This window comes from Schistocerca piceifrons, chromosome 2 (assembly GCF_021461385.2).
Source record: "Schistocerca piceifrons isolate TAMUIC-IGC-003096 chromosome 2, iqSchPice1.1, whole genome shotgun sequence".
NCBI lineage: Eukaryota > Metazoa > Arthropoda > Insecta > Orthoptera > Acrididae > Schistocerca > Schistocerca piceifrons.
The window spans coordinates 657,125,248-657,140,652 of NC_060139.1; the positions used below are offsets into that span (position 1 = coordinate 657,125,248).

The 15,405-nt window shown below is 42.2% G+C and overlaps 1 protein-coding gene across 1 annotated transcript in view; it reads left to right on the forward strand.

Annotated features, from left to right (window-relative positions):
• The window catches only part of LOC124776994 (unconventional myosin-XV-like), a 465,068-nt gene that overhangs the window by 66,138 nt on the left and 383,525 nt on the right, over positions 1 to 15,405 (forward strand). The window contains exons 3-4 of the mRNA XM_047252242.1: positions 5,494 to 5,557; positions 10,731 to 10,840. Coding sequence (XP_047108198.1) covers positions 5,494 to 5,557; positions 10,731 to 10,840 — 174 coding nt within the window. The remainder of the gene's footprint in view (positions 1 to 5,493; positions 5,558 to 10,730; positions 10,841 to 15,405) is intronic.

Here is a 15,405-nt window from a genome sequence, read left to right on the forward strand (position 1 = left end):
CAGTTTCTTTTTCCGCAAACCAGAATTCAGTTACAGTATGTTGCTTATGACGAGTGTCTTTTTTTACACACCATTTTGATGTATCACTACGACTGTGCTATCAGTCAGAATTGTTCGAATCTTCGCACACGTGCAGAAGAAACATCAGAGTTGAAACACCCAAAAGGACGTTTTCACATCGACGTAAAACCATTTAGGGGCATTGTTTACTGAATGAGCCTCATACCAGTGACCTAAATATTATTGTACCCGTACGATGAGAGGAATCCAAAAAGTATCGCAACTCACCAATATAGCCATCCCTTCCCATACTAAACTTCCCCATTCCGTTCCCATACCAAACTTTTTTCTTAACTCCGATCAGGTGGACAGGATCTTCTGTGCCATAGAGTGAGTAACTGGTACAGTATGGCACTGCTTCCTACGTGGTGTTGCTGTCCAGTGCTGTCCTGCCCAGTGAGCTGTGACTCTCCAATCCTGTATTACAGATCAAACTATAGAAGGACTCTCTCTATCAAACACACGTCATTGGCCACCACAGGGTACTGTGAAGGTGTATCCGAAAGGAAATACTTCTGGTTACCATTAAATAGCTCAAAGATTCATGATTTTGGAAATGGATTGCCTTGTGGTTCTGGATCAGGTGGCCATACGGCCAGTATTAAATACGCTCAAGTGTTGTATGATACTTATATAATGGTTGCTCCATTTAACTGATTCACCACAAATATCTTTTGGCAAGTTATACAGAGAATGTTCAAATGTGTGTGAAATCTTATGGGACTTAACTGCTAAGGTCATCAGTCCCTAAGCTTAAACACTACTTAACCTAAATTATCCTAAGGACAAACACACACACCCATGCCCGAGGGAGGACACGAACCTCCGCCGGGATCAGCCGCACAGTCCACGACTGCAGCGCCTTAGACCTCTCGGCTAATCCCACGCGGCATACAGAGAATGCCTCATAAAAAAGTAAAGCATCCAGAAGGGGAGGAAGAAATGTATTGAAACTTCACGGTTTGAGAGAGCGTGTGATGCTATTTCAGCTTTTACAAAATCTAGATAATTTACAAAGAACATACCACTTCTGAGGCAGGCTGCCCCACATCTGTTCTAGGCACTGCAGTCTGGAACCGCGCGACCGCTACGGTCGCAGGTTCGAATCCTGCCTCGGGCATGGATGTGTGTGATGTCCTTAGGTTAGTTAGGTTTAAGTAGTTCTAAGTTCTAGGGGATTGATGACCACAGCAGTTAAGTCCCATAGTGCTCAGAGCCATTTGAACCACATCTGTTGCAACTGATCCTTCATATGACACCGGAACGAATGACATCCAAACTTACCCCACGCATGTTGTATTGAAGACAGATCTGGGGATCTTGTTGTCCGCGGAAGTACCTCAAAATCACAAAGATAGTTTGTAGAGACCCGTGCCACGTGTGGACGAGCTGTGTCCTGCTGAAAAATGGCACTACGATATTGTCACAAGAAACATAACTCACTTGGACGCGGGTTGTCCTGACGTACTGTTGTGCCGTCTGAGTTTCCTCAGCGGCTATCTGTCGTGAAAAATGATGGCTTCCCACACCGTTAAACCGTGAGTAACACCACCACTTTGCCCCTCCAAAACACTGGAAGAACGAGACCTCTTCGCAGTTCGACGATGATGGTCATCTGTGATAGTGCAGACCGCGATTCATAACTGAACACAATGCGACTCAATTCATAAAGTCATGCTTCCCGGTCACTGCATCACTCCAAACGCAGCCGTTGTGTTGTAATGTTAACGGCAGTCTAATGGGACGGAAATTTCCAATTCCTGCTGCTGGCGTCTTCGATCAAAGGAGTGAGATGAGAAAGAATGTTGCAGGGAGTCCACTACTTGTTCCCGGACAGCAGGTGCAGATGTGAAGGGGGTTGCAATGTGTTTGATGCACAATGTGGCGATCAACCATTTTGTGGTCGGACGTAATCGGCTGGAACCTGCAAGACAAGTATGCTTGCCAACACGTTCCGGTGCTGCCCAACATCGGGTCTCTGTCACATCTGAATAATCCACAAGTCTGGATAGTGCACGTTCGACCATCTGGCAAAAGGGAGACCCACAATGAGGCGTTCACTTTCAAACTCTGTCAGATACTGATAACGGTGTCTCATACTAGTATACGACATCTTCGTGTCCTTGACAGTGGTCATTCAACGTCTGACGCTCTTCACGTCCCTTACATACACCCCCAGGCCGGACAACAGTAATGCACTCTGATGGCCGTTCTACCCGTCATAGAGAAGTGAAACTGATTATTTATATACGCACCATCCGACCAAGTTTTCTAGGTGCGCCACTTTTTTTTTTAGGCAGTGTCTATTTGTAACCTTTTGTCGTATTTATAACGAACCTAAGTTGTAAAATACGACTAATTTTCAGACCACTGATTTTGTTTTTCTCAGTAAAATGGAATGTATATGGTGACGAAAAAATACATCTTAGTATTTATATAGACGGTACTAATGATATTAGAGACGTATTCTCATGTCATTAAGCAGCAACTAAAGAAATATCTTCTATTTTCTTTCTGTCGCTTTAAAGGCGTTCTTGATTAATATCAACTCATCACATTCAGTCACAAAAGTAACTGATGCTCACGACCGTTTCAGCATGTATTTAAAGCAAACCTGATTTGCATCTTCATAGTGGCGCTACTAGCGCCACTCTCACGCGATTTGCGCTAAATCTGAATAGGTATCATCTTTCCGATGTAGAAACACGCCTACCAACTTTCTTTTATGTCACACAACTCGTTTTTGTGTGCTGCTATTTTTTTCCGTCAGCGTAGTTACATCACAGATGTTTACATTAGGAACTGCAATCGTGCAGAAAACAACTACACATTCCTGCATTAAAAAAATTGGCGGTTGAAAGGTTACAAAAACGATGATGGGCATTATTTTATGAATCAGTTGTACGATATGTCTAGTTGTAAGGAGATCACCGACAACATTAACGTTCCAACATGTGTTTGAGTCGAAAGAGTTAACAATGACATTTTGAATTTTCGTACCGCGAATCAGACTTCACTAACAAGTCAAACTGTGCGATGTACAGCGCGCTGCACTATCAAAATAGAACGGCTATTCATTGAAGAAAAATTCCAATTTGATCATGATGTTATTTAGTTTCATAGTACCTCCAACAAATACGGTGATACGAATGAGTATGGAGGTATAAAGACCTGCTCTGGAGTAGAAGGTCCTTTGTGATAGTGCTTACGAGAGGCGCTCAGATTCCTCGTATTAGACGTTGGTCGACGATGTCTCCTATCTGCTTCTAAATCCGCGTCTGTGTTTGAAAATTGCAACTCTGTGAACGGATAAACAGAAATGAATAACACATAATCCAACAATAGAAAATCCAGGATGGAATGCAAAACATTTAACATTTACAACATGTACAACATTTAACATTTAATCCAGATATTATATAACAGCGACACACATAAACAGAGCGGTTCTAGGCGCTACAGTCTGGAACCGCGCGACCGCTACGGTCGCAGGTTCGAATCCTGCCTCGGGCATGGCTGTGTGTGATGTCCTTAGGTTAGTTAGGTTTAAGTAGTTCTAAGTTCTAGGGGAGTGATGACCTCAGACGTTAAGTCCCATAGTGCTCACAGCCATTTGAACCGTTTTTGAAAGCGAAGCATATAAGTGGAAAATGTAAAACGAACGTCAACGGCCTCATACCAGTGAACTTTATCATATATGCAACTTGTGCATTGAATCAAGGCGTCATATGACTATGGTTGCAGCGGACCGGCCAATGTCGTGTCCTGTCTCACGCATGCTCGATGTGAGACAGTTGTGGTAGTTGCCTTGAGAAGGGGACTGGGTAATTCAGAAGAGTGTCGCTGGTGTTGTACTGTTTGAATATACTTCTCCTAGCATTGCAGGGTGCCTCAAGTCGACCTTAATGCTAATCTGAATTTAGAACGCAGCAAACACCGAAAGTGTACAGTCATTGTAAGATATGGCTCTGAGCACTATGGGACTTAACATCTGTGGTCATCAGTCCCCTAGAACTTAGAACTACTTAAACCTAACTAACCTAAGGACATCACACACATCCACGCCCGAGGCAGGATTCGAACCTGCGACCGTAGCAGTCGCCCGGTTCCGGACTGCGCGCCTAGAACCGCTAGAACACCGCGGCCGGCTAAGATATGGCTCCCAGTACCTTGTTGCCGGGACTTACCCTGTACTTCACTGTCTGATTCCCTTCATTTCATGTGGTTGACACTCACCTGATCGCCGTCTCACTCTCAATGGACGATCAGTCATGCTAAGGCAGAATCTACCCTCATCACTAGAAAAAGGTTGCATCATCATTCTGCCTAGGAGACGCAGGAGACGGTTATCATCGGTGATGTGTGAGTGGCGTGCACTAATATTACACTGGGCTCCCTTCCGATTTCACTCTGGGTAGTAAGCTTCGAAAGATGACGTTCAGCCCTACATCTTTCAGTGATATAATTGAGGCTGAAATGAAAGAGCATAATTGGACAATGTTGTCAGTCGATACACTGCTGCTTATAAGCGCTGAGTTGCCGGAGACTTGTTTGGCTTGGCGTTCATGCTTCTTCTGCGCAAACAAATTAGTGCACGCATTCCAGTACGCAGCCGTTCCAGACAAACTAAGGAACACACACCTGGACACAAGCAGCACCGCTCCAGTGTTATGTTGACACGTGAGTAAACTTCTAATGCTCGTCACCATTTAGTGATTAAGGCACTTGTTACTCAGTACTATAAACACATTTGATGAAGCGTTACTATTTTTCGATTGAATGGAGTCAAGCAGGCCCAGGTCGTCCACTTAACGTATCTTAATACTGTCACGCCTCGAAAGTGCTGCCAGTCATGGTATGACGCACTGTATTCATGGAGCAAATTTACTTTCTTTAAAACTTTATGATCTGAAAATCCGACACCTTCCGGCGCTGACGAGTTATAGTGAATCCCTAATGCCTAATTTACCGCTGTCAGCCATCAACACAAAACGTTCAGTGCGTCTCTGCGGTCCTAGGAGCCCACGTTTAAAGTGATGCCCGTCGTTTTGTAGTTCTAGTCATTTGCGTTACGTACCGTTATTTTATATAATTTGTTTTCATTTCTCGTAGCTAAAATTTCGATAACAACAGTGAATTTTCTTTGACAATATACATCCATATCTCCATTCCAAAGCATGCCCAAGAATCACTATGGCAACTGAGAAAATTAAGATACCTCACGTTATCCTTTTTTTCTCAGATAAGAAGACTAAAAGATATTTCTTCATAATTTCTCCACAGAGGATAAAAATGGCAAACATTATAATCCCAAATATTGCCAATAACGGATAACATACCTGAATCCACTATTTCCTTTAATTTGTAATTATTTTATATTTATTATTATTATTATTATTTTTGTTCAAGCAATAATGCCTGCGTATATTACAGAGACCTCAACGAAGCGTCGTTGTTATGGAACCTGAAGATCCGATATGACAGAGAGCTAATTTACGTAAGTATATACAGACGCCCATACAGTTTTGTTAATACATAATTTATGATTATATCATAATGTAACCGTTTGCAAACAACTTTTCGACAGAGATATTTTATAGCACAGAGTACCGGAAAATAATTACACCGTACATTCGCCCTAATCTTTCCTACATATTTCTATTGGTCGGTGGAATTTATTCCAGTTCTGGCTAAAACTTATATGCCAATGGCATCTGCTCTTTATTTCTTTTTTGTTTCGTCTGTAACACGAGAACGTGCTTAGTTAGTAGCTTGCCATGTTAACAGCAAAGCAAGCAAGATAGAAATTGTCCTTTCTTTTGCGTAAATAATGCGTTATTCCACTGACTTTACATTCAATTGAGACATAATACCCGAAAAGATGGTTGCAGTGATTTGTATATAATGTATTTATTTTTTCGTGGTTTTTAGTGTTTAAAAAATAACGTCACTGTAAAACATAAAGATGCCATTGTGTATGTCGCAACCAGATATGAGGTATACAAAGAAACATACTGTGGTTGCAATATGCTGAATGGACTATTAGCAGAAGTTGGTTAAGAGAACTGCAGCAAAGTTATCTCGATAATTGTACAGTTTTCAGAATGTGCTATTCGACTAGTGAAATCAATATACAGGGTGATTCAAAAAGAATACCACAACTTTAAAAATGTGTATTTAATGAAAGAAACATAATATAACCTTCTGTTATACATCATTACAAAGAGTATTTAAAAAGGTTTTTTTTCACCCAAAAACAAGTTCAGAGATGTTCAATATGGCCCCCTCCAGACACTCGAGCAATATCAACCCGATACTCCAACTCGTTCCACACTCTCTGTAGCATATCAGGCGTAACAGTTTGGATAGCTGCTGTTATTTCTCGTTTCAAATCATCAATGGTGGCTGGGAGAGGTGGCCGAAACACCATATCTTTAACATACCCCCATAAGAAAAAATCGCAGGGGGTAAGATCAGGGCCAGTGATGAAGTGCTCTGTCACGGGCTGCCTGGCGGCCGATCCATCGCCTCGGGTAGTTGACGTTCAGGTTTCATAACTAACCTTTTTCGTAAGACTCTCCATACAGTTGATTGTGGAATTTGCAGCTCTCTGCTAGCTCTGCGAGTCGATTTTCCTGGGCTGCGAACAAATGCTTGCTGGATGCGTGCTACATTTTCATCACTCGTTCTCGGCCGTCCAGAACTTTTCCCTTTGCAGAAACACCCCTTCTCTGTAAACTGCTTATACCAACGTTTAATACACCACCTATCAGGAGGCTTAACACCATACTTCGTTCGAAATGCACGCTGAACAACTGTCGTCGATTCACTTCTGCCGTACTCAATAACACAAAAAGCTTTCTGTTGAGCGGTCGCCATCTTAGCATCAATTGACGTTGACGCCTAGTCAACAGCGCCTCAAGCGAACAAATGTACAACTAAATGAAACTTTATAGCTCCCTTAATTCGCCGACAGATAGCGCTTAGCTCTGCCTTTTGTCGTTGCAGAGTTTTAAATTCCTAAAGTTGTGGTATTCTTTTTGAATCACCCTGTATAAAATCGAGGTCTATTTCTCCTTGGACTAAATAATTTACGAAATACTAGTGAGAGTTCAGAGGATTTTTGTTTATCCCAGTGTCCATGCTTCCAGAGAAAATAACACTTTCTCCAATTTTTCCCCATACTTACGAACTTGTTTGAGTGAAAGATTCTAGGAGAATTAATATCAATTGTGGAGAGTTTCTCAGATGGAATCACGCTTTTCGTAATATGTGCGCCGCGGTGGACAAAAGTCTGAGTGGTTTGTAATTCAGCGCATAAAGACAAAAATGCATCAACAGTTTACATTCCAAGTCAAAAGAAGCAACTCTGGTCTCTTTGAAATGTATGTACGCGACATTAAACCCCAGTCCTTCATCCTTTCATTCCATTCGATTTCCGTAATTATAACTGAGGCTGTTGAACTGAGAAGCAATGAACTAGCCATTATTTTCTTGCGCTGAAAACAAAACGGCTGGTAATTTGATACGCTTCTCGTAGCAGCAGACCTCGAGCTATGATGATATTATTAAGAACATTGGCTGTATTAATGGTATACCTGTACCTAAGTGGCTCGGAGAAAAGTAGCGAGGCCCGAAGTTGGAGGAAGACGAAAGTCTGCAGTATCAGCTTCCGCTTCTTCCACACAAGGAAAAGTCTGGTAATGTTGGCATTATCGAATATACTAAATCGAAAATTTGATAGAAAATCGCACGTTTATGTAAAAAATGAGGTTTCTCATGTCTGCTTGCCTCTGCTGGCCTTATTTCTTTCTTTCTTTTTCTTTTTTTTTTTTTAATACGAGGGTTGCAACTTAAATAGTGGCAACTATTTATTCACAAGCGATACAACAGAGTTACATGTTTGCACCTGTTGCTATCCTTCAGTCACCATCGTTGTGTAGAACCCGTTGCCAGCGATGTGGAAGGCGTAGTATACCGTTAGCAGAGCCTGTTCTGTTGATGGTGCGAATGGAGCGGTCTACTGTCTGTCGGATCTCTGAAACAGTTTTGAAACGAAGGCCACAAAGCCAAAACTGAAACGCCAGTCCAACGAATGGCGTCATTACGTGTCGCTGCGGAAGTCGAAAGTGCGTCAGAGCCCCAGTATGGTGAAAGTTACGGTGATTCTCGTGTACGACTGTGATGGTGTTATCCTAACGCATTACGTTCCTCAACGGCAGACCGTCAATGGTCAGTATTACAGTTCGTTTTTGGAGCATCACCTGCGACCAGCTTTGCGAAAGAAGCGGCGACACTTTCTGCGCAAACCACCCATCATTTTGCACGACAATGCGCGGGCGCATACAGCGCAAGCTGTGGCTGCTCTGTTCGGTCGTTCGGACTGGGAGGTACTGTACCATCCACCTTACTCCCTGGACTTAAGTCCTTGTGACTTTGATTTGAGTCCAAAGATGAAGGCCGGCCGCAGTGGCCGAGCGGTTCTAGGCACTTCAGTCTGGAACCGCGCTGCTGCTACGGTCGCAGGTTCAAATCCTGCCTCGGGCATGGATGTGTGTGATGTCCTTAGGTTAGTTAGGTTTAAGTAGTTCTAAGTTCTAGGGGACTGATGACCTTAGATGTTAAGTCCCATAGTGCTCAGAGCCATTTGAACCATTTTCCAAATATGAAGGAACCACTTCGTGGAATTCGCTACAGAACTGTTCCAGAGATTCGACAGGCAGTAGGCGGCTCCATTCACACCATCAACAGTACAGGCTCTGCTAATGGTATACTATGCCTTCCAGATCGCTGAAACGGATTCTACACAACGCTGGTGACTACTTTGAAGGACAGCAACAGGTGCAAACATGTAACTTTTTGTATCGGTTGTTAATAAATAGTTGTCACTATTTAAGTTCCTACCCTCGTATATGGCTGCAAATATCCATCTAGACGATTATTATTCGTATCACCTGCGAGCGTAATGTAAACAGAAAACGTATGGCAAAGTTTTGTGTCGGGGGCTGTTTGCGGTTCGTTCTTAGTGAAAAATCGAACCAGTAAATTCATTTCTAAAAAGAGTATCTCGACCCACCGAATATGTCTGTCGATTAGGTGTTGTCTACGAATCGAAGAAAAGTTTTGCAAGGAGCGTTCAAAATGTCGTCCAGAATTATCCCAGAAAGTGATAAAAATGTTAAATAACAATTATTGTGGCAGATGAAGACAGTCTGCGTCAGCTTCACCCTGAAGTTTTGTCATCAGGCCGGCGAATACGCAAAGCCTCATACGTGAGTGATATGTGTGGTCAGTGTGCGGACAGACCCTGAGTAAGTGGAAAGAGCTGGAAACCATTGATGGTGCCTGACACTTCTACTGGAAAGTCCTGGACTTTTGGTGCCAACCAGATTCGTGGAGGGACATGTTTACTGATTCCCCGATTCATATGGCTAACCAAGGGAAGATGCAAACGCGGTACATGAAAAACTTCTTAATTCTCTCAAGATAGTTGTTTGCTGTGGGTTGCACCATCAATGTATAACTTGTTGCATCTGCTTCTACACAGTCATCACCGCAGCTGCCCGTGTGGAAGTCTTAGTTAATTTAGTAAATCACATGTGCGACTGTTACCTCTCCATTAGATATCTGTGGAAAGGTAACAAAACGATCAACAGGGCACCTGTGAGCAAAGAGGAAACTGGCTGTCTTACACTCCGTCATTTCGAAGAGACTTCCGCCATTTCACTGCCCAGTTACTTTTAAACCACACAATGACAACCATTCTAATATCATGGACATTACAAAATATGTGATTGTCTGGGCGCAAAGTTTGGCAATTTCATGCACATACGGTTTCATCATCTTTTACGGCGTTGTTACTTTCGTTGGTAGAAGTCGGAAAGACGAATTCTTCTAATTTCTATACGTCTGTTCCGTGTGGTTCAGTTTCCATTCATCCAGCACATAATGCAAACAAAGCCAGCGAGGGCGGTGGTCAGTGTTCGGAGAACAGATTTAGCTGATATCTGACATCGCTGCTAGAATGTGCAAGAGCAGAATGTCATTTCTGAAGCCACAGTAACCTTACAGTCTGGGATACCATTTTTTACGGAGTTTACTTTGCGATTATTGAACGGCAGTTCAGTGAAACTGTTCAATTAATTACAGATTACACCGTACTAAATATTTTTTGTTCCTCTATTCCTGGCGTGCTCGCACCGGAACTGTTTAGGGCCCTGTATGGAAGCTAGACATTTGTTTGAATGAAAATTTTTTTACCAAGATTATCCACTCTGAAATGCTCATCATTCCTCTTATACATCCTAGACCACCCCAGTGCTACTGTTGCAAGTGCAAAGAACGTATTTAAATACTGAAGGGTTTCACTGGAAGGAAACTTGTCTAACACACCAAGAGCTCTCTCAGGTTTTAGGCTTCTACGTTAAGTATATTATTCAAGCTGTAATATATTCGAGATGCGGCAGCAACACTTCTATGTAGACAAGTTTTACTGACTTCACACCCCACTATACTGAAATCTCTGTCACCACACATTAATTAGTGTATATTTTAAGAATTATATTAACAGTATGTTACAAAAAATTTTAATTCTACTTCACGAGACCTATGTGAGTATGCATTTTGAGTGCCTGACGCTGTTGTTAACATTGATTCTCTTCCGATTGCAGACCTACACTGGAAGTATCCTGGTAGCCGTCAACCCGTACAAAATGTTCGACATCTATGGCCTCGACATGGTCAAGAAATACGAGGGGCAAATACTCGGAACGTTGCCTCCGTAAGTATGCTGTCAGCTTTATCCATTTTTATAACTGTTTCTTCAAATGTTCTGTCCTACATTTAACGCACAAGAAATATCTCAACCTATTGTTACGAAGTGGCTTTATCTGTTAATATGTGATGATTAGATCTAGCATTAGTATTTCTTCTATTACATCATTTTTCTGGTGTGCTTTGTGCGTCTAATGCATTCCGAAACGGTGGATGTACAGTGACAAAATCTTTGGAAACATGTAAAAGCTACTATTAATAAATGAAAGAAGGATAGATTTCGAAATAGTACGGTCGAGAGACGGCTGTGATGGTTCAGAAGAGGGTAAATATCCGCTGGGACTATCGTAAGACTTTCCGAACTGCACAGAAACTGGAACACTCCCGCTTCGGCAGTCTCAAGGATACGAGAGGATTTGGGTAACTTCTTTCGACCGTACCATTTCAAATCTACCCTTTCTTCCATTTTTTAATAGCGGTTTTCATAGTTTCCAAAGTTGTTGTCATTGTACAACCGCCATTTCGCAATATGTTAGACGTAGAGCTCATGACGTAGTGACTGAGGAATGTGTCCCGTGACGCCACGGAAACTTTTCAGGCCATCAGTTTTGAAAAACCTCTGTCACGAGCGGCTCTGCCACACGGCAGATCGAATAGACGTCGTTATTAGTAGACAGTCACCCATTCAACTGCTAGCCAAGACAAGTCCGACAGCGTTGAACCCCAGTGATCTGACGGCAACCGGTACTACCACTGCGGCAAGCCGTTGGCATTCCGTATGATACACAATGTCGGACTATTCATTAGCACCTAGAACATTAACTTCAGCCATCGACAAGAGTTAACGCGTTTCTCAGGTCCATTTAAAACTGTAAAAAAGAACCTTCTGAGTTCGCCATACAAAATGTCCACTTTTTTGCTTTAGGTAGCCTAAAACTCTTCATATACGAAGATTATTAAACTTTTCCATTTCAGCATTCCGAATACCTCTTGAGCCTGAGTTTCATTATGTTTCTACTTTGATTCAAGAAAATTGGTGAACGTATCCACACAGTGATATCTTAATGTGATATCTTCACAGATGTTACTAGGCCTTTCTTCAAGTGGCAGTGCGTTGCACTTTCTCAAGAGAATGGTAACCAACGGTATAAGTTATTTTTTTTATAAAAAAAAAGATTGTTATTCGGAACCTTATATCTGATTGTGTCAGTGAAATACCGACACCAGGAATGGCTGAAAGGGAAATTCAGTCATGGTCCGCAGAAACATACTGCAACGCAAGTGAACTGGTTGTTTCCTAAATAAAATCTAAAACGAAGAGTCCATATGTATGTTACAAAGCCAAAAAGCTAGGGCATGTGACTTGCATTATTTTGCATATAAGTTTCAAAAAGTATTCGTATCCTAAAATATTTTCCGAAGACTTAAAAATGGCAGTATATTTACGCCGAAACAACCCAAAAGGCAACGATAAGACGATCTAAACGAAGTTTGGTGAATGCAGAAACTTTGCCTGATTTCCTTTGAGCTTGATGTAATTCGCTTTGCGACAGATTTATAAATGGCACTGTTTCCTGGCGAGAAAATCTTTCATCAACATCTTTGCCCCAAAATGGAATGACAATACAGCGTTACCCTTGTTCATTTATCAGAAATTTGATAACATTAGAGGTTAATACCTGCACGATAGCGTCCCACAATGTACTGATTTCGCGTAGAACTTATCGGAGAAAATATAGCTCTTCTCTCACGTTATGAACTCAGTCCTCAAGCATTGGGTGATATAATAGAATCATTTTAGCTTGAAAATGTTGAAAACATTGTCAGGTACCTGCATTTTGCGTCATACTGACAGATAATGTTTACTTTTTTCCCTTAATTTGTCTTTTGTAGTCACGCAAAGACAAACGACACGTTAGCTTTGTATTACAGGTCTATAGGTTCCGTATTTCCTGAACAGGGACCAGCATTGGCTTAAGGGGGTAGTCTAGGGTACTAATTTTATTTAGTTTAATTTTTTAATTGGCTAAAAATGTTCACTGTAGAGTCTGTTTTTAAGAGTAATTCTTATAAAGTGTGTCCATTAATGTTAAAATATATTAAAACCGCTATTTATTATATGGGGGTCTGGCGTATCGAAGCGCACAATGCAGCCGATGTAATACTGTAATAGTTACTGACCTAATAGGGATCTTCTTAATTTAGGATAGTATCATAGAGGGCATTAGTGTCGACTGCAATACTGTTCTCAACAAGATTTCTCATTATTCGCTTATGGTAAAGAATCTGAAGGCACATGCTTGTCATTTCGCTTGTTTTTTGTTCGAAGTAATAGCGCTTGAAAATGACAGATAAACGTATTTGTACGGATAGAAAAGATTCGAAAAATAATTCCAATCGTGCAAAAAACGCTTCGATTGGTAAGCGGCTTAATCGATTAATTTCGTCAAAACGGTAGTGTTGCGACATCGGCGGAAAAAAGGCCAACTACACGGTGCTGGCATTGCCGATTGAAGGTTTGTTCAATTTCAATATTGAAAAAACACAAGTTGATACTTTTTTTTTCAAAGCACATGTTTCAAGTTGTCTGAAGCTATAACTCGTGAAATACACATGCAATTACATTATCCATCTTTTTAGCTTGTGAGTCGGCGTTATTTCTACTGTAGTACCTAGGATTTTTCGCGATATATTTTAATTTCCATCTTTTGGTACAGGTTAATAAAGGCATTCTTGTCAAAAAAAATTGACTTTTATTTCAGTGTGCCGCCAATTTGTCAAAAACCATTATTTTTTAAGGTATCCCTACGTACTACGTTCGACGATATCATCAGTTTCAAAACAGTTTTCAAAGTTTTGTCCTAGGTTGAAAATTGTAGCGTTCAGAACTCCCACCAACTACGCACTCCGCGAAGGTCTTTCGTCGACTTCGTGTGGTGTCCTCTGGGTGCAACTTTCTCACTTAAAATATAAGTAAAACGATCTTAAGAGTATACAAAAAGGTATAAAGTCAGTTTTGTAATTTGTTTGTGCATCTGTCGTATGCACTTTGGTTCCCCTTCAAGACTTCGCCACAAGTCACCTGTATTTCTCCAACTAGCTGCAGACCCTACAAGTATTTTGTCATAAATTTAATAAGTGTAATTATTTTGTGTTAGTGGCTTTATTATTATAAAACAAAACACTTTTTTAGTTTTCCTGTTTGAGAAGCCTACATAGAAGAAGCAAAGAAAAACAGAAGACAAAATCCGGGAATTTAAAGTTGAATGGCATTAAGACCTTCGCGTTTATTCAAAACTTAAATGGCCTTTCGAAATTCACATTTGTTAGGGAAAATTGGTTTATAACAAGAAATCGAATCTGGGGAGACATTTCGCAGCGGAACATGTGTCATTTAATACTAAATACACTTATCAGCCAGAACATTATGATCATCTAGCTAATTACCTGTATGTCCGCCTTTGGCGGCGACGCGTTATGGCATCGAAGCAATGAGGGCTTTGTAGGTTGCTGGAGGGAGTTACCACCACATCTGCACACAAAAGTCACCTAACTCCCGTAAATTCCAGGGAAGGGTTCGATGAACTCTGACGCCACGTTCCATCGCATCCCAGATGTGTTAGATCGGGTTCAGATCTGGCGAGTTCAGAGGCCAGCATATCAACTGCAGTTCGCCACTGTGTACCTCGAACCACAATCCTGGTCTTGCGACATAACGCATTATCTTGTTGAAAAATGCCACTGCCGCGGGAAATATGGTCGTCATGAATGGGTGTACATGGTCTGCAACCAGTGTACAATCCTCCTTAGCCGTCATGGTGCCTTGCATGAGCTCCCCTGGGCCCATAGATTCCCGGTTGTATGTTCCTCAGAGCATACTGGATCCGCCGCCAGCGTATCTCCTCCCGCAGTACAGGTGTTAAGGACCTGTTCCCCGGGAAGACGATGAATTCGTGCCCTCCCGTCGTCGTGATGAAGAAGGCATCGGGATTCATCAGACCGTGCAACACACTGTCATTGCGACAATGTCCAGTGCCGATGGTCACGTGCCCATTTCAGTCGAAGTTGCCGATGTCGTGGTGTTTAACGCTGGTCGTCGGCTGCGGAGGCCCATAGTTAACAGTGTTTGGTGCGCTGTGTGTTGAGACGCATTTGTGCCTGCCAGCATTAAAGTCTGATGTTATTTCCGCCACAGTTCGTCGCCTGTTCTGATTTACCAGTCTGCCCAGCGTACGATGTCCGATATCAGTAATGAGGGGTGACCGGCCAACCCTACGTCTGGTCGCGGTATCACCTTAACTTCGCCACGTGTTGAAGATGTTCACCACAGCACTCCTCGAGCACCCGACAAGACGTGCAGTTTCCGAAAAGCTCGTGCCGAGCCTCTGGGCCATCGCAACCGCCCCTCGGTCACACTCAGATAGATCGCGCGCCATCCCCACTCTACACGCGGACAGCATGATCACTGATACTACATGCACCGTGCGCGTGATTGACTAGCAGTCATTCCTCGCCAGGTGACGCTGCTGCCGCCTGGACGCGTTTATATCGATAGTAGGTCAGTGGTCATAA